The sequence below is a fragment of the Pongo pygmaeus genome, chromosome 18, assembly GCF_028885625.2.
Source record: "Pongo pygmaeus isolate AG05252 chromosome 18, NHGRI_mPonPyg2-v2.0_pri, whole genome shotgun sequence".
In the NCBI taxonomy this organism is placed as follows: Eukaryota; Metazoa; Chordata; class Mammalia; order Primates; family Hominidae; genus Pongo; species Pongo pygmaeus.
The window spans coordinates 31,091,761-31,111,129 of record NC_072391.2 but is presented as its reverse complement, the minus strand read 5'-3'; the positions used below and the strand labels follow the sequence as shown (position 1 = coordinate 31,111,129).

General features: G+C 49.8%; 1 protein-coding gene across 2 annotated transcripts; it reads left to right on the top strand.

Moving 5' to 3' along the window:
- The first annotated feature begins 1,221 nt into the window (after positions 1 to 1,221).
- NFATC2IP (nuclear factor of activated T cells 2 interacting protein) lies at positions 1,222 to 17,377 on the top strand. Of its 2 annotated transcripts, XM_054454396.2 has the most exons (8): positions 1,222 to 1,644; positions 2,377 to 2,449; positions 4,825 to 4,942; positions 6,232 to 6,312; positions 6,405 to 6,591; positions 8,990 to 9,134; positions 9,264 to 9,373; positions 13,961 to 17,377. In XM_054454396.2, exons 1-8 carry the CDS (start codon positions 1,258 to 1,260, stop codon positions 14,117 to 14,119), a joined length of 1,260 nt encoding a protein of 419 aa, XP_054310371.2. In that variant the 5' UTR covers positions 1,222 to 1,257; the 3' UTR covers positions 14,120 to 17,377. The 2 variants fall into 2 exon arrangements, with proteins under 2 accessions (XP_054310371.2, XP_063510298.1); XM_063654228.1 differs by lacking the exon at positions 6,232 to 6,312.
- The last annotated feature ends 1,992 nt before the right edge of the window (positions 17,378 to 19,369 follow it).

Here is a 19,369-nt window from a genome sequence, read left to right as displayed (position 1 = left end):
CTGCCTCCTGGGTTCAAGCGATTCTCCTGCCTCAGCCTCCTGAGTAGCTGAGATTACAGGTGCCCGCCACTACGCCTGTCTAATTTTTGTATTTTAGTAGAGACGGGGTTTTACCATGTTGGTCAGGCTGATCTTGAACTCCTGACCTCAGGTGATCCGCCCACCTTGGCCTCCCAAAGTGCTGGATTATAGGCATGAGCCACCGCGCCCAAACTTATTATTTCTATCTTTCTATCTTTCTTTTTTTTTTTTTTTTTGTTTGAGAGAGAGTCTCGCTCTGTGGCCAGGCTGGAGTGCAGCGGCAGGATCTGGCTCACTGTAACCTCTGCCTCCCCGGCTCAAGCAATTCTCCTGCCTCAGCCTCCTGAGTAGCTGGGATTACAGGCGCACGCCACCATGCCCGCCTAATTTTTGTATTTTTAGTAGAGACGTGGTGTCACCATGTTGGCCAGGCTGGTCTTGAACTCCTGACCTCGTGATCCGCCTGCCTCGGCCTCCCAAAGTGCTGGGATTACAGGCGTGAGCCACCGCGCCCAGCCAGCATTATTATTTCTTTAAAGCATTTTTAAGACAGGGTCTGGCCCTGTCACCCAGGCTGGGGTGCAGTGGTGCGATCTGCGCCTCCCGGGCTCCAGCGAAACTCCCACCTCAGCCTCTTGAGTAGTTGGGACCACAGAGGGGTGCCACCAAGCCCGGGTAATTTTTGCATTCTTAGTAGAGGCGCGATTTCGCCACATTGGCCAGGCTGGTCTCAAACTCCTGAGCTCAACCAATCTGCCCGCCTCAGCCTCTCAAAGTGCCAGGATTACAGGCGTGAGGCACCGCGCCTGGTTAAAGCTGCGGTTTCCACAGGGAATTCCAAGCCCGCCTTCCTCCTCCCGGAAACCTTACCGCTCGAGGACTGCATTTCCCAGGATGCCCTGCCACTAACCAAGCCGGAAGACGGTTGTCTTGGGTGGGCGGGTCCGGGAGAGGCTCGTCTGTGGAGGGGAGGCCCAGCCAATGGGTGAGGCCGACTGAATCGAAAGCTATGGTGATTGCGCCTAGGTGATTGGAATCTTTGGCGCCTTGGTTTCAGAGGTGGGCGCATGATGAGCGGGTACAGAGACCAATGAAAAGGCGGGAAGGCGGATCCCACGCGTGGAGCGCGAAGAGGTGCTGACGAGCAGGCTGTTTGTCCAATGCAAGGCGAAAGTCGCTGAAGGGGGCGGGGCGAGGCGAGAGGAGGCGGGCGTGTGTTGTGAAGGAACGTGTGCCATGGCGGAGCCTGTAGGAAAGCGGGGCCGCTGGTCCCGAGGTAGCGGTGCCGGCCGAGGGGGTCGGGGCGGCTGGGGCGGTCGGGGCCGGCGTCCTCGGGCCCAGCGGTCTCCATCCCGGGGCACGCTGGACGTGGTGTCTGTGGACTTGGTCAGCGACAGCGATGAGGAAATTCTGGAGGTCGCCACCGCTCGCGGTGCCGCGGACGAGGTTGAGGTTGCGCCCCCGGAGCCCTCGGGGCCGGTCGCGTCCCGGGATAACAGCGACAGTGACAGCGAAGGGGAGGACGGGCGGCCCGCAGGACCCCCGCGGGAGCCGGTCAGGCGGCGGCGGCGGCTGGTGCTGGATCCGGGGGAGGCGCCGCTGGTTCCGGTGTACTCGGGGAAGGTGCGCCCGGTCCCGGGGAGGGGACGGGCGGAAGGGCCAAGGGCTTGGCCTCCAGGGAGGGGCCGGCGTTCGGGGAGGGTAGGGCTATAGGGGTGTTGAGGCTGGGGTCCTGGGGCTGGTCCTCGGGCGCTAGGGTGTTGGAGGCAGGGAGAGGCAGGGCACCGGGACTTTCTGCAGACTGGGGTGGTGAAGGAGGGTGGGATGCGTTGGAAGTTTAGGATTCCTAGGAGCTAGAGTCTTGCGGGCACAGAGAGGCTGAAGAGCTGGGATTCCTGAGGTTTTGGAGAGGGACTGGGAGGACCTGGGGCCATTGGATTTTGAGGTTGGGGCCCATGGCAAATGAAGCCAGGGAGCTGCGGTATTGGGGTTGGGGTCCATGCGGCTTCACAGAGGACTGGGCGGCTCCAGAAGGCTGGGGTCCCCCGATGGTCGTGTGAGCTAGGGGGCTGAGATCCCTAAGAGTCAGGGGTAGAGGGGCGGCTAGTAACCTAGTTAAAAAGGACAAGGAAACATACATTTCAGAGTGTCTTAGGCAGATGGAGGAAAGGGTGAAGGGTACTTCCATTCTGAATCCTGGGGAAGCTAGACTTCTAGGTTGCCAGGAGAGGGCCAAGGTGTCCACGATCTTAGGGAGGATTTGGGAGCTGGGTGTCAGGGAAGAATCACCCCCAATTGTTTCTTTCGGTAGGGGGAGGACTTGGGCCTGACCCCTCTCCCTCCTTGTCTTTGCAGGTTAAAAGCAGCCTTCACCTTATCCCAGATGACCTATCCCTCCTGAAACTCTACCCTCCAGGAGATGAGGAAGGTAAGGGAGGGCCGAGAGGCACGCAGCGCTGGCTTCTCTTAGGAGACTTCTTGGGGTTTATATTCCTGCAGTCCGTTGTCTCCTGAGGCTCAAGGGAAGAGCGTGGGAGAGGGGACTCCTGCATTCCAGCCACAGGAGCTGGATTGTTAACAAGCATAGAATGTATTAATGTATACATTTCTGGTGCCACCTGAAGAGATGCTGATTCTGTAGTCCTGGGCGGGGCGGGAGGCGGTAAGGTGTTGAGAATCTGTGACATCTTGTTACATCTACAGCAAGTTCTTTGGGAACACTGGAGCCAGCAGGGTGTTCTCTGAATCTTGTCAGGGATGCCCTGTCTTTGTCCTCCCCCATTGACGCATTTTTTGCAAACAACTCAAGGGCGGGGAATAGGAATCAAGTCTAATGAGAAAATAAGCCAGTGGGTAAATGGAGACCTTGGACCAAGACTCTTGTACCATGAGGGAGAATGGTGGGGTGATTAAAAGCAAAACAGGAGCCATCTGGCCTGGGTTTGAATCTCAGTTCTCTTTCTTTTTTTTTTTTTTTTTTTGAGACAGAGTTTCACTCTTGTTGCCCAAGCTGGAGTGCAATGGCGCGATCTCGGCTCACTGCAACCTCCGCCTCCTGGGTTCAAGTGATTCTCCTGCCTCAGCCTTCCCAGTAGCTGACTAATTCCCACCACGCCTGGCTAATTTTTTGTGTTTTTAATAGAGATGGGGTTTCACCATGTTGGCCTGGCTGGTCTTGAACTCCTGACCTCAGGTGATGCACCCATCTTAGCCTCCCAAAGTGCTGGGGTTACAGGCGTGAGCCACTGTGCCCGGCCTCAGTTCTATCTCTTAATAGCTGTGTGACCTTAGACGAGTTTCTTTTTTCTTTTTTTTTTTTTTTCTTTTTTTGAGACAGAGTCCCACTCTGTCACCCAGGCTGGAGTGTAGTGGCGTAATCTTAGCTCACTGCAACCTCCATCTCCCAGGTTCAAGCCATTCTCCTGCCTCAGCCTCCCGAGTAGCAGGGATTACAGGCGCCCGCAACCATGTCTGGCTTTTTTGTATTTTTAGTAGAGATGGGGTTTCATCATGTTGGGCAGGCTGATCTCGAACTCCTGACCTTAGGTGATCTGTCTGCCTTGGCCTCCCAAAGTGCTGGGATTACAGGCATGAGCCACCACGCCCAGCCTGGGCAAGTTTCTTAATTTCTCAGTGCTTCAATTTCCTCATTATCAACGTGGGGATAATAGTAGACCCCATTTTGGTACAGATTTTGGTGAGAATTAACAAAAGGGAATATAGAGAGAGCTGCCTCTTGGCTAGGTATATGCTTTAGGACAGTACCTAGGACATAGAAGTGCTATGTAAAAGGTACCTCTATCCCTGATACTCAAAACGTGGGCCCAGCTATATATGGCATCCCTTGGAAGCTTGCTAGAAATGCAAGATCAGCTGGGCACAGTGGCTCAAAGTGCTGTAATCCCTGCACTTTGGGAGGCTGAGATGGGAGGATTGCTTGAGCCCAGGAGTTCGAGACCAGCCTGCGCAACATGATGAGACCCTGTTTCTACAGAAAAATAAAAAATTAACCAGGCATGGTGATGTGTACTTGTAGTCCTAGCTACTCAGGAGGCTGAGGTGGGAGAAACACCTGAGTCCAGGAAGTCGAGGCTGCAGTGAGCCATGATCATGCCACTGTACTCCAACCTGGGTGACACAGTAGGACCCGGTCTCAGAAAAAAAAGAAAAAAGAAATGCAGAATCACAGGCCTCTCGCAGCTGCCATAGTTAGTTAGGACAGGATTTCACGACTTCAGCGTTACTGGCATTGTTTTGGACTGGAAAATTCTTTGGTGTTGGAAACTGTCCTGTGCATTGTAGAAAGTTTAGCGGCATCCTGACTTCCATCCCTGGGAAGTATTATACCTCAGCCCCCTTGCCCTCCACATTTTGATAACCAATATTGTCTCTAGACATTGCTATATGTCCCCTCAGAGGCAAAATTTCCCTGGTTGAGAGCCACTGATCTAGGGTTTCTTATCATTTTTTAATTTTCACAGTATTTATTTTCGTGGTTTGTGATGATCTTTTATTGACAGCAGGCAAATAGAAAGAAATTTCTATATTATAGAAAATAGTACCTGGTTTCTTTTCATGAGAAATTGAAGTTGATTTTAAGTTAATATGAGCTATCTTTATACTAAATAGCAGTCTCATCCCCTGCCTCCTTTCCCAATATTACCGTGTGGCCCTGTGTGTGCCGGGGGCTCCGTGGTCTCCTCCTTTCCTGGGACCTTCTTGAAGCCCCTGACTTGTTTCTTCTTGGCCTTCGCTGGCCTCCCTTGGATAACCCCCTTCTACCTTCTCTTCCTCTGCCCCCAGAGGCGGAGCTGGCAGATTCGAGTGGTCTCTACCATGAGGGCTCCCCATCACCAGGCTCTCCCTGGAAGACAAAGCTGAGGACTAAGGATAAAGAAGAGAAGAAAAAGACAGAGTTTCTGTGAGTGAGGCCAGGGCCCTTGGGCCCTGGGAGCAGGAAGTGAGTTGGAGGGGTAAGCGGAGGCAGGCAGGACTCTTGGGTGGCTCCTGAAAGGGTAAGAAGAAGGGATAGACGGACTGTCGAGGTTCATGTGGGGAATGAATCACTTGGGAAAAGAGGTGGCTTACCCGGGGGGTGACAGTGAACCCTTCAGGACCACCCTTGGGAGTGGATTCTGAGACCCTAGTAATGTGAGCTTAAGGTATGGTTCCAATCCAGCTTCCCTGTCCTCTCTGTGCTTCTCTTTCTTCATCTATAAAACCCCGTTTTATAGCCTGGGAAACAGAGAGAGACCCTGTCTCTACAAAAAATAAAAAAAAATTAGCCTGGCGTGGTGGTGCACGCCTGTAATCCCAGCTGCTCGGGAGGCTCAGGTGGGAAAATCGCTTGATCCCAGGAATTAGAGGCTGCAGTGAGCCATGATCGTGCCACTATACTCCAGCCTGAGTGACAGAGTGAGACCCTGTTTCTAAAAAGCAAACAAACAGACAGACAAAAAATCCCCCCAAACCTGGGGATAACAGTGGCACTTTCAATGAATTGCTGAGTCAATCAAGAGTTAACACTTGGCTGGGCACAGTGGCTCTTGCCTGTAATCCCAGCACTTTGGGAGGCCAAGGGGAGTGAATCACTTGAGCCCAGGAGTTCAAGACCAGCCTGGGCAACACTGGACATATGGTAAGTTCTTGCCGTCTGTCGGATATTGTTGGACATTTTCCTGGGAAGTGACAGTCTCAAAAATGAGGCATTTGTTTCCCTAATATTCAGGTCACGTAAATATAAAAATGATGCCTCAGGCTTTCCCTCTCCCCTACCCCTGCCTTCCAGTGAAATGGGGATTATTGGAATCTGCTTCCTCTTTATTTTTTAAATGTATTTTTACATTTTTAGAGATAGGGCCTCACTCCATGCCCAGGCTGGAGTGCAGTGGTGTGATCATAGCTTACTGCAGCCTCAAATTCCTGGGTTCAAGCGACCCTCCCACGTCAGCCTCCTGAGTAGCTGGGACTACAGCTGTGTTCCACTCTGCCTGGCTAATTATGTAGAAATAGGGTCTCCCCATCTTGCCCAGCCTGGTCTTGGACCCCTGGGCTCAAGCGATCCTCCTGGCTCAGCCTCCAAAAGTGCTGGGATTACAGGTGTGAGCCATTGCGTCCAACTATGCTTGATTGTCCGAGGATCTGGTTTCTAGGATTTGTGGGGCCAGGCTCTCTCCATTGCCTCCGTCCTGCCGTCTCTTGCTTCTACAGGGATCTGGACAACTCTCCTCTGTCCCCACCTTCACCAAGGACCAAAAGCAGAAAGCATACTCGGGCACTCAAGAAGTTAAGGTGCCAAGCGCCGGGGCTCTGGCTGGGATGGAAAAGGGCAATCCGGGAGGGTGGCTGACTCCAATTGACCCAGAGTCCTGTCTGCACTGCAGTGAGGTGAACAAGCGCCTCCAGGATCTCCGTTCCTGTCTGAGCCCCAAGCCACCTCAGGGCCAAGAGCAACAGGGCCAAGAGGATGAAGTGGTCTTGGTAGAAGGGCCCACCCTCCCAGAGACCCCCCGACTCTTCCCACTCAAAATCCGTTGCCGGGCTGACCTGGTCAGATTGCCCCTCAGAATGGTGAGTGCCTGAGGCCCATGGGAGAAGGACCCAGGAGCTGTTTCTGGAGAGATGGTGGTGTCCAGCAGGGGTGTCCTGGCAGAAGGGACTGTCATCCTTTTCCCATCCTGTTCTCTAGAGCTGCCCATCATTCTTTTTCAGTCTGTCCTGCCTTCACGCTTTTTGTTTCCTCTCTCTGCATTTTCCCAATGCTCCCCTCTCTTTCTGGCAAACTTTCTACCCATTCTTCAAGGCTCCTCATAAGCATCCTGTGTCTTTTTTTTTTTTTCCTTCAAAAAGTGGTCTCACTGTGTCCAGGCTGGTTCCGAACTCCTGGGCTCAAGTGATCGTCTCTCATTGACCTCCCAAAGTGCTGGGATTCCAGGTGTGAAGCATCCTGTCTTCTAAGAAGCTTTTTTTGGTAGTCTCTCTTACCTTCCTCCCTAGGAACCTGGGCTTCCCTCCTGAGCTTGCTCTCACTGCCCTGGACACAGCAGATGTCACTCAGTCACCCTGAGCTCTGCCAGCTTCCTGGCGAAGCCTGATATTTTTGTAAGGATGACCCTGTTTCAACACCAGGAATGATAACAGACATTACCGTTACTGATGCACAGTGCATCAGTCAAGCAACTAAGGCAGAGGCTGCAAACTGGCAGCCCATGGCTTTTCCAACAGTGTGTCTGCTTTCTTTGCCCTGTAGACTTATTTTATTTTATTTTATTATTTTTTATTATTTTTATTTTTTGAAATGGAGTCTCACTCTGTCGCCTAGGCTGGAGTGCAGTGGCACGGTCTCTGCTCACTGAAACCTCCGCCTCCCAGGTTCAGGCGATTCTCCCACCTCAGCCTCCCGAGTAGCTTGGACTACAGGTGCCCGCCACCATGCCCGACTAGTTTTTGTATTTTTAGTAGGGGCAGGGCTTCACCATCTTGGCCAGGCTGGTCTTGAACTCCTGATCTCAAGTGATCCCCTGTCTCAGCTTCCCAAAGTGTTGGGATTACAGGCATGAGCCACCGTGCCTGGCCTATTTTATTTTTTAAACATAGAGATGGGAGCCAGGCATGGTGGCTCACTCCTGTAATCCCAGCACTTTGGGAGGCCAAGGTGAGAGGATCACTTGAGGCCAGGAGTTCGAGACCAGCCTGGGCAAAATAGTGAGACCTTGTCTCTACTAAAAATAAAAAAATTAACCAGGCATGGTGGCGCACACCTGTAGTCCCAGTGACTTGGGAGGCTGATGCAGGAGGATCTTCTGAGTCCAGGAGTTGGGGGCTGCAGTGAGCTGGGATTGTGCCACTGCACTGCAGCCTGGGTGACAGAGCAAGACGCTGTCTCTAAAAAAAAAAAAAAAGTGGAGATGGGATCTTGCTTTGTTGCTCAGGCTGATCTTGAACTCCTGACCTCAAGCAAACCTCCCGCCTTGGCCTCTCAAAATGCTGGGATTATAGGTATGAGCCACCATGCCTGACCAAGTGCTTTAAAAATATATGAGTTTGTTGTCACCTTTGTGATGGGTGATTTCATACAAAGGTCCAGATTTCTGGCCAGGTGCAGTGCCTCAATGCCTGTAATCCCAGCACCTTTGGGAGGCCAAGGCAGGCAGATCACCTGAGATCAGGAGTTCGAGACCAGCCTGGCCAACATGGTGAAACCCCATCTCTACTAAAAATACAAAAATTAGCTGGGCATGGTGCCACTGCCTTCCAGCCTGGGCGAAAGAGTGAGACTCTGCCTCAGATCTCACTTGAGATCAGGAGTTCAAGACCAGCCTGGCCAATATGGTGAAGCCCACCTCTACTAAAAATACAAAGAAAGAAAGAAAAAAAAAAAAGGTCCAGATTTCTGGCTTCTTTTAAAAAATAGGAAGATGTGGCCAGGTGCGGTGGCTCACACCTGTAATCCCTGTAGTCTGGGAGGCTGAGGCAGGTGGATCACCTGAATTCAGGAGTTCGAGACCAGCCTGGCAGGAGAATCACTTGAACCCGGGAGGCGGAGGTTGCAGTGAGCTGAGATTGCGCCACTACACTCCAGCCTGGTTAACAAGAGCGAAACTCCATCTCAAAAAAAAAAAAAAAGAAAAATATAGGAAGATGTCACACTGGCCCACGTTCCCACATAGTGCCAATCAACTGGAGCTGCATAACAGCCAGCCTGTCTAGGTGGCATGTGAGTTCCAGTTTGCTGCAATCCCCACCACCCCTTTCTTTGTTCTAACCCATGGCTGCTATATTTCTTTGTGTTACTCGCCTGTACCCTTTGCTGACACAATTTTATTCTATACCTTACCAGGTAAATATGATGAAACTCACAGCTGAGGAGCTTAGCAAGTAGCTAAGGCCAGAGCTTGTGTTTGGGTGGTGTGGCTGGGGGCGTGGATTTCGAGGCAGGAAGACCTCTTTTGCTTGTCCCCATCCCTAGTCGGAGCCTCTGCAGAGTGTGGTGGACCACATGGCCACCCACCTTGGGGTGTCCCCAAGCAGGATCCTTTTGCTTTTTGGAGAGACAGAGCTATCACCTACTGCCACTCCCAGGACCCTAAAGCTCGGAGTGGCTGACATCATTGGTGAGAGGAAGGCAGGGAGGTGGGGCCTTGAGGCATTTGCCAGGGGAAGGGGATATGGGGAGAGGTTCAGCACAGGCCCTGCTTCCAAGCCCCCACTTAGCCCTGGCTTCCTGATTCTGCCTCCCACAGACTGTGTGGTACTAGCAAGTTCTCCAGAGGCCACAGAGACGTCCCAACAGCTCCAGCTCCGGGTGCAGGGAAAGGAGAAACAGCAGACACTGGAAGTCTCACTGTCTCGAGTGAGTGGGAGAGATGGCTCTCCACGCCCCTCACCCTGTCCTCTGCTGCCTCTTGTCTCTCTTGTCAGTTAATGGAGGATGGATTCCCCTAATCTTGACTTGCAGGAGACACTGCCCTCCATGTTCTTGGGTTCCCAGCCATCCTAGGTAGTGGGAAAACCCATCATTCAACTTCCCTCCCCACTTTTGCTGGTACCCTCTGCCCTAGTCTGGGTGCCCCCTTGGTCTCCTGACTCCTTCTGATTAAAACAGAAAGGACCCTTAGATGGTAATCAATAAAACCCATCAAAATAACAATGAAGGCCACATGGCTAAGTGCCAGTCCCCATGCCGAGGATAATTTCCTCACATTCAGGATCTTATTTCATTTCACAACAATCTGATGTGGGCCACAAAGCACTGTTGTTATCCTCATTTGGCAATAAGAAGACTGAGTTGTTCTAGAGAGGTGGAATAAGCAACTTGGTGCAGTCATTTTTTTATTTTGTTTTTGAGATGGAGTCTCGCCCTGTCACCCAGGCTGGAGTCTGGCATGATCTTGGCTCACTGCAGCCTCTGCCTTCCGAGTTTCAAGTGATTCTCCTTCCTCAGCCTCCCGTGTAGCTGGGATTACAGGTGCACGTGCTGGGCTAATTTTTGTATTTTTAGTAGAGACAGGGTTTCACCATGTTGGCCAGGCTGGTCTCGAACTCCTGACCTCAAGTGAGCCACCCACCTTGGCCTCCCAAAGTGTTGGGATTACAGGTGTGAGCCACCGCGCCTGGCCTGCTGCATTCATTTCTTAAGTCTACTGTAACGAAATACACAAATTGGGTGGCTTAAAACAATAGAAACCTATTCCCGTACACTTCTGGAGGCTAGAAGTCTGAATTGAAGGTGTTGGCAGGGCCTGGTTCCGTCTGAGAATCTGAGTGGAAACCTTCCTTACCTCTTTCTAGCTTGTGCTGGTGGCCAGAGTTCCTTGGCTTGCAGCTGTGTCACTCCAGTCTCTCCCTCTGTGATCACACGGTGTTCTCCATGTGTTTCTTTCTGTGTTCGTCTCTCTTCTTGGAAAGACATAGGTCATGTTGGGCTGGCCCCACCCTAACCAAGCACAACCTCATCTCAACTTGATTATGTCTGCAAAGTCCCTACTTTCCAATAAGGTTACATTCACATTTACTAGGGGTTAGGACCACAAAGTGCCTTTTCAGGGGAATACAGTTCAACCCTTAACACACTGTTCTCTAGCCCCCACCAAATTCATGGCCTTCCCATCTGCAAAATATATACATCCCATTCCAGTGTCCCTACAAGTCTTAACCCATCCCAGCATCAACTCTTAAGCCCAAAATCTCATTTAAATATAATCAACTCAAGAAGTCCCAATCTTATTTTCTAAATCATTAGATCAGTTTTGGATGAGACTTGGTATGGTCCATTCTGGGACAAAATTCCTCTCTCTCTCTCTGTGGACCTGTGAAATCTAGAAAATGAGCTATTTGCTTCTAAAATACAGTGATGGGACAGACATAGGATAGACGTTCCCATTTCAAAAGGGAGAAATTGGGCCAGGTGCAGTGGCTCACACCTGTAATCCCAGCACCTGTAGTCCTAGCTCCCCAGGTGGCTGAGGCAGGAGGATTGCTTGAGCCTGGGAGATCAAGGTTGTAGTGAGCCATGATTGCGCCACCTTTATCGGAAACTTTTATTCCAGTTACCAATAACACATTCCTCATTTCCTCCAGAGACCTCATCAGAAACACCTTTAATATTTATATTTCTAGCAGCCTTCTGTTCATAACAATATATGCATCCTCTTAAGATGATAGGAGATTTCTCTGTACCTCTCCTCTTTGTGAGCCTGTAGGGATATTCCCTTTAATGTCCATATTTCTACCAGCAGTCTTCAAGGCAGTCTAGGTTTTTTCTAACATACACCTCAAAATTCTTCCAGCTTCGGCCAGGCGCGGTGCCTCACATCTGTAATCCTAACACTTTGAGAGGCCAACACGGACAGATTGCTTGAGCTCAGGAGTTCAAGACCAGCCCGGTCAACATAGTGAAACCCTGCCTCTACCAAAAATGCAAAGATTAGCCCAGCATGCTGGCGCACGCCTATAGTTCCAGCTACCCAGGAGGCTGAGGTGTGAGGATGGCTTGTGCCTAGGAGATTGAGGCTGCAGTAAGCTGAGATTGGGCCACTGCACTCCAGCCTGGGAGACAGCAAGACCCTATCTGAAAAAAAAAAAAAAAAAAAATTCTTCCAGCCCTGATCCAATTTCAAAGCCACTGTTACATTTAAGCATTTATTCCAGCAGCACCCCACTTTTGTATTTTGGCTGTTGTAACAAAGTACCACAAATTGGGTGGCTTAAAACAACATAAATTTATTCTCTCATTGTTCTGGAGGGTAGAAGTCTGAAATCAAGGTGTTAGCAGAGCCAGGGTCTCTGAAGGTATGGGGGAAGAAAACAAACTCAGGATTTTTTTCTTCTTTTTTGAAAAAAACAAAAAGACAGGGCCGGACGTGGTGGCTCACGCCCGTAATCCCAGCACTTTGGGAGGCTGAGGCGGGCGGATCACGAGGTCAGGAGTTCAAGACCAGTCTGGTCAACATGGTGAAACCCTGTCTCTACTAAAAATACAAAAAATTAGCTGGGCATGGTGGCATGCGCCTGTAGTCCCAGCTACTCAGGAGGCTGAGGCAGAAGAATCGCTTGAACCTGGGAGGCGGAGGTTGCAGTGAGCCACGATCGAGCCACTGCAGTCCAGCCTGGATGACAGAGCTAGACTTCGTCTCACAAAAAAAAAAGAGAGAGAGAGACAGGGTCTTGCTCTGTTGCCTGGGCTGGAGTGCAGTGGTGCGATCTTGGCTTACCACAGCCCCAAACTCCTGGGCTCAAGCGATCCTTCTACCTCAGCCTCCTGAGTAGCTGGGACTACAGGTGTGTGCCACTACCTTTGGCTAATTTTTCAACTTTTTTGTGTAGACGGGGTCTCACTATGTTGCCCAGGCTGGACTCAAACTCCTGGGCTCAACCGATCCTCCCACCTCGGCCTCCCAGAGTGTTGGGATTACAGGCATGAGCCACTGCACCTGGCCCCCTCCTTGGGTTTAATTTGCTAGAGCAGCTTACAGAACTCAGGGAGACACTTACTTGCATTTACTGGTTTATTATAAAGCATGTTACAAAGGATACAGATGAAGAGATGCGTAGGGCACGGCACGGGAAAAGGGCGCAGTGCTTCCATACCTTCCCTGGGCACCATTCTCCAGGTATCACCACATGTTCAACTATTGGGAAGTTCTCCAAACCCTGTCCTCTGGATTTTTATGGAAGCTTTGTTATATAGGCATGACTGATTAAACCATGGGCTATTGGTGGTAACTCAACCTTCACTTTCTCCCTCCTTGGAGGTTGAGGGGTGGGGAAAAAGTCCCAACTCTCTTATCCTACCTTGGTCTTTATAGTGGCCAGCACCATTCCTGAAGCTCTCTAGGGGCTGCCAGCCACCAGTCAACTCATTAGCATATGCAAAAAGATACTTAACTCTTTCCCAAGGATTTTAGGAATTTTATACCAGGAAACATACAAAGACCAAATATATATTTGACAACATCACGCAGTCCCTCAGGGTCTCTTCGTGGAACCTGCCCTGTCTCCTCCTGGCTCCTGCTGGCTGCCCACAGTCCTTGGCGTTCTTGGCTTGCAGGTGCACTCCATTCTGCCTCTGTCATCACACGTGCTCTCCCCTCATGTCTGTTTCTGTGTCTGTTTCATAAGCATACCAGTCCCAGGCTGGGTGCGGGGGCTCACGCCTTTCATCCCAGCATTTTGGGAGGCCAAAGTGGGTAGATTATCTGAACTCAGGAAGTTTGAGACCAGCTTGGGCAACATAGAGAAACTCTGTCTCTACCAAAAATACAAAAACTTAGCTGGGTGTGGCGGCCTGTGCCTGTAGTCGCAGCTACTCAGGAGGGTGAGGCAGGAGAATTGCTTGAACCCAGGAGGCAGAGGTTGCAGTGAGCTGTCTACCAGTCCCACGGCATTAGCACTCGTCCTAATCCAGTACAACCTCAACTTGATTGCATCTGCAAAGGCCCCGTCTCCAAATCACATCACATTCACACTTACCAGGGGTTAAGACCACAAGGTGTCTTCTCTGGGGAACATAACCTGTAACACTTTTCTAAGGTCACACATCTAATAGGCGGGAGAGCCTGGCCTCCAGCTCGGCTCATCCTCACTCTAGAATCTGGGCTCTCTTAGTCATTGGTACACACTTCTGTTTCATAGGATAGGAGGCTGAGGCTAGGAGGACTTGCCTGACTCAGAGCCTACACCCCTAAGCCTTGGGCTCGTGGCCCCCATCCTCTACCTGAGCAACTTGGAGCCCAGAGGGATGACAGGATTCGTCCCAGCTCCCAGAGAGGAGCCTGGCTGGGTTGGCTTCTTTGTCCTCTCTCCTTTCCCTGCATGGGGCCCTGACTTTATTGTTTCCGCCCCTGCCCCCATCCTCCCTGTCCCAAGGTCCCTGTCTATCCCTACAGGATCCCCGCCCCCTTTCATGTTCTGACGTCCATTTTCATTTCTCTCCATCCAGGATTCCCCTCTAAAGACCCTCATGTCCCACTATGAGGAGGCCATGGGACTGTCGGGACGGAAGCTCTCCTTCTTCTTTGATGGGACAAAGCTTTCAGGCAGGGAGCTGCCAGCTGACCTGGGCATGGAGTCTGGGGACCTCATTGAGGTCTGGGGCTGACACCCCACTTCCTGTTTGACGGCCCAGCCTGGACTTGGGGAGAATGACTTTCCCTTTTTTGCCCCATAAGGACTAGCATACGCTGAGGTAGAACTTATCTTTAAGCTGCAGCAAAATCAAGGAGTGACTTTTGTCCCCTCTCCTGTTGACCCTGGTTTAGAGCCGTTAACCACTTGGTGAGTTATGTGGGTGTTGTTGCCCTGGGTGGCCTGTGGCTCCGTCCACAAGTCATGCTGAGTTTTGCAGCCTCTGTGACATGGAGATGTCCCCTCACCCCTCCCCTTTCACCATCATCCTTTCTCCCTCATGGAAATGTCTGCTCTATGAAACTATGCACATATTGAAAGTGAGTTGAAACAAATGAGGGTTGGGTAGGAGCTTCCAGGCCTGGGATTTACACCACGCCTAGCCCAGCAGAGACCTTAGTCCCATTTGGGGCTTGGGAGTGACATTTGCTTGAGGCTTATACACTGGTGTGGTTGCCTGGCTTGCAGGAAATGACCAAGATCACACATGCTGGCAGAAGGGTAAGCAGACAACTGGGGTACTCTTTTGAAGGATGAAGGTGGTGGATTCTCAGCCCTGGGGGTCTTCCTCACCCGAGGACCCTTCAGAGCCACCCTTTCTAGTTTACATTTCCTGGTGCACACATTTAAGGCATAACAGCACATTCATCCCTTCAGTTTGGGATCTCAGGAATACAGTCCCATGCAAAGATTCTCTGGTTTTGTGGCTTTTTTCCCTTTCTTTACACCATCCTCTCCCATAGGCACCCACGTCTTTGAATATGAATGTATTTGTAAAATACCACGTTTCATGTGTGAATATGTGCTTTTACTGTACATAGTGCTGTTGTGCAATAGGTCTTATGCTGTTTTCACTCAGTGTTTGCTAAGATCTAGCCCTATTGACTCTTCTAGAAATGCAGTATTGCTTTGACCTGCCATGTGGCACTCCACAATGTCGGTTGCAGTTTACACACATTGCCTGAAGTGGGGGACACCTGGGTGCCCCTGACCCCTTGGCACCAGATACAGGCCACGATAAACATCCTTTCGTGTGTTCCCTTCTGTGCTTGTGTGGCATGTGTACCCAGGATGGGCTTATAGGTCACAGAGGTCAGTTTCTCTATGGTTTTCCAGATTTTCTTTAGAACGGTGACTGACCCTCCTACTTGAAAGTAGGCCGCCCTTTTCTCCTTATCCTTGCCAGCACTTGTATTGCCGGACTACCTAATTTTTGCCAGTCTGATGGGTAGAAAGTGGTGCTGTCCTTTAATATACATTCATCTGATCAGCATTAATTTGGGGAATTTTTTCACTTAGCCTTTCTGGTTTCCCTTCCTGTGCATTGCCCATTTTCTCATGGAGTTTCTTATCTTTTTTGGTTTATTCTCAGGAGTTGCTTGTACATTCCTGGGCAATTGCAAATAATTCCAAGAATGCATATTTGGGCTGGGTATGGAGGTTCATTGGTAATCCCAGCACTTTGGGAGGCCGAGGAGGAAGGATCGCTTCAGCCCAGGAGGTTGAGACCAGCCTGGGCAACATAGTGAGACCTTGTCTCTACAAAAAAAATTAAAAAGGGGGCTTTGGGAGGGCAAGGTGGGTGGATCTCGAGGGCAGGAGATTGAGACCCTCCTGGCCAACATGGTGAAACCCCGTCTCTACTAAAATACAAAAAATTAGCTGGGCATGGTGGAGCACACCTGTAGTCCCAGCTACTCTGGAGGCTGAGGCAGGGGAATCGCCTAAACCCAGGAGGCAGAGATTGCAGTGAGCCCAGTTTCCGCCACTGCGCTTTAGCCTGGCGACAGAGCAAGGCTCCGTCTCAAAAAAAAAAAAAAAAATTTAAAGGGGAAAAAATTGAAATTTTCTTTGTATCTAGGGATATCCTTCACTGAACAGAAATTCTTAATTTTAGCTAGGCGTGATGGCTCACGTCTGTAATCCCAGCACTTTCGGTGGCCGAGGTGGGTGGATCACTTGAGGCCAGGAGTTCAAGACCACTCTGACCAACTTGGTGAAATCCCATCTCTACTAAAAATACAAAAATTAGCTGGGTGCAGTGGCGCATGCTTGTAATATCCCAGCTACTCGGGAGGCAGAGGCAGGAGAATCACTTGAACCCGGGAGGTGGAGGCTGCAGTGAGCCGAGACAGCGCCACTGCACTTCAGCCTGAGTGACAAAGAGACTCTGTCTCAAAAAAAAAAAAAGAAAATTTTAATTTTAATGTAGACAGTATGAATTATCTTGTTTTGCAGTTGGTTGCTTTTTGATTGCTTATTTAATAGAGTTGTTAAGATATTTTACGTCTTCTGTTAGCTGTTCAGCTTTTCCTTTCATATTGAGAACACTACACAGTGCTGAAGTCCAGCTGGTGCACACAGGGGTGGCACCTTGGCTGCATCTGTTCTCAACAGTCAGACACTTCTCATTGGTTGATGCTGGGCTGTACTGGTTGCTAAATATTGCACATCATTTTAAAACTATTTGAGATGCACTTTTGTACTCAGGAGGCCGAGGCAGGAGGATTGCTTGAGCCCAGGAATTTGAGACCAGCCTGGGCAACACAGCGAGACCTTGTCTCTTAAAAAAAAAAAGAGAGAGAAATCGGCCGGGCATGGTTTCTCATGTCTGTAATCCCAGAACTTTGGGAGGCTGAGGCAGGTGGATCACCGGAGGTCAGGAATTCAAGACTGAAACCTTGTCTCTACTGAAAAAAAAAAAAAAATTAGCTAGGTGTGGTGGCAGGCGCCTGTAATCCCAGTTACTTCGGGAGGCTGAGGCAGGAGAATAGCTTGAACCCAGGAGGCAGAGGTTGCAGTGAGCCAAGATCATGCCATTGCACTCCAGCCTGGGCGACAAGAGTGAAACTCTGTCTCAAAAAAAAAAAAAAAAAAAAAAAAAAAAAAAAAAAAAAAAAAAAAAAAATTCATTGAAATACAGCTTTGTATATGAGATCCAAGTTTCACTTTTTGTGATATAATGAGCCAGTTTTCTCAGTAATGTCTACTAAAAAAAAAAAAAAGCCATTAACCTTTCTGTGATATTTGCATGATTTTAACAAAAGTACGTCAGCTTCTCAAAATGTTTCATTGAAATGTGGCATTCCTTTGAATTTTATGACATTAAAATAATCCACGACATGGTACAGCTCTTCACTTTTTCAGCTTTTTAAATGTCCATTAATAAGTTTGAATACGTTAAAATTATATGTTTAACCTCAAGAGAATAAATGGCAATATGTTCAACTTGTGTATACTGGAGGATTTTTGTCTTTGTGGCCCTCATGTGACGCCCACTAAGATCCTTGTGACAAGAGACTGTTATTCCTTCACATCCATTCTTCCTCCTTCTGTGGTACTAGAACCCATGGTTTTTAGCGAGGCACAGAGACACTCAGAATAAAAACAGTGGCCAGGCGTGGGGGCTCACACCTGGAATCCTACCTAGCACCCTGGGAGGCTGACGTGGGAGGATCGCTTGAACCCAGGAGGTTGAGGTTGCAGTGAGCTATGGTTGTGCCAACCCACTCCAGCCTGGGCAACAATCAAGACCCTGTCTCAAAAAAAAAAAAAAAAAAAAAAAAAAATTAAGACAGTGCTTTCTGGCTTCCATTGTAGCTAGATGTAGCCAAGTGCCAATACAGGCTCCTGGGGTGTAAGTGGAATGGGGTATCACTTCCCAGAAGTGTGCATAGCAGGCAGCTTGTCCCATCTCTTTTGCTTGCCTCCTGCCTGCTTACTGGAAGTGGAGCAGCCCTACTGACTTGAGGTGACCTCTGGAACAAGCCACATGGGCCAGGATGGTGAGGGAAGGCACCTGGATCACATCCGTGTAGCACCTCATTGGCCTGGCAGTGCTGACTCGGCTTTTACATGAAGGAGGGACTGCTGCCCCTCTTTACATCACTTATTTTAGGGTTTCTATCACTTATAACCAAACCCAGTTCAAATTCCAGGATGTTGCTATTGCAAGCAATGTAGTGTTCCCTTTGGGGTACCTGTGTGGGATTTTTCTCGGGGGCTTCCATCTGAGAGTGGAATGACTGGTCACTAATTCTTGAATACTGTCAGATTGCTAACCAAAGTGCCTGTACCTTTTTACATGTCCCCTAGCAAGTGCTGGAAGGTTACAGTTTCCTCATACCCTCCCCTGACTTAATCTGGGAAGGGTATGGGAAAGACTACATTTCTTTATCTTTTATGATGAGATTGTTCATCCTTTCACATGTCTAAAATAATATCTAGGGTGATCTTTTTCTTTTTCTTTTCTTCTTTTTTTTTTTTTATAGGGTCTTGTTCTATCACCCAGGCTGGAGTGCAGTGGTGTGATCTCGGCTCACTGCAACCTCTGCCGCCCGGGCTCAAGTGATCCTCTCACCTCAGCCTCCTGGTTAGCTGGGACCACAGGTGCATGCCAGCATGCCCACCTAATTTTTTTGTATCTTTTGTAGAGGCGGGATCTCACTATGTTGCCCAGGCTGATCTTGAACTGCTGAGCTCAAGTAGTCTGCCTGCCTCTGCCTCCCAAAGTCCTGGCATTATAGGTGTGAGCCATCCTTCCCAGCCTTGTTTTGTTTTCTTGAGATAGGGTCTTCTCTGTCACCCAGGCTGGAGTGTAGTGGTGCTATCATAGCTCACTGCAGCCTCGATCTTGTGGACTCAAGCAATCCTCCCCTCAGTCTCCTGAGTAGCTGGGACTACAGGTGAATGACAACACACCTGCTAATTGTTAAATTTTTGTGTAGAGATGGAATCTCCCTAGGTTTCCCAAGCTGGTCTGGAACTCCTGGCCTCAAGCAATTTTCCTGCCTTGGCCTCCCAAAATGCTGGGATTACAGGCGTGAACCACTGCAGCTGGCTCTGGATAATCTTCCTCAAACTCTCCTGATTAGAGACCCTTGAAACTTTAATGCGTCTTTACTCAGTGCCACATACCAGCCTTGGCTCTTTTCATAACCTCATTCGTCCTCAGAGCAATCCTGTGAGGTAGGTGTTCTTATTCCCATTTTACAGAAGAAAAACAGAAGCTTAGGGCTGGGCGCAGTGGCTCACGCCTGTAATCCCAGCACTTTGGGAGGCCTAAGCGGATGGATCATTTGAGGTCAGAGGTTCGAGACCACCCTGGCCACCATGGTGAGACCCTATCTCTACAAAAAGAAAAAAAAAAAAAAAACCAGGTATGGTGACGCACGCCTGTAGTCCCAGCTACTTGGGAGGCTGAGGCAGGATAATTGCTTGAACC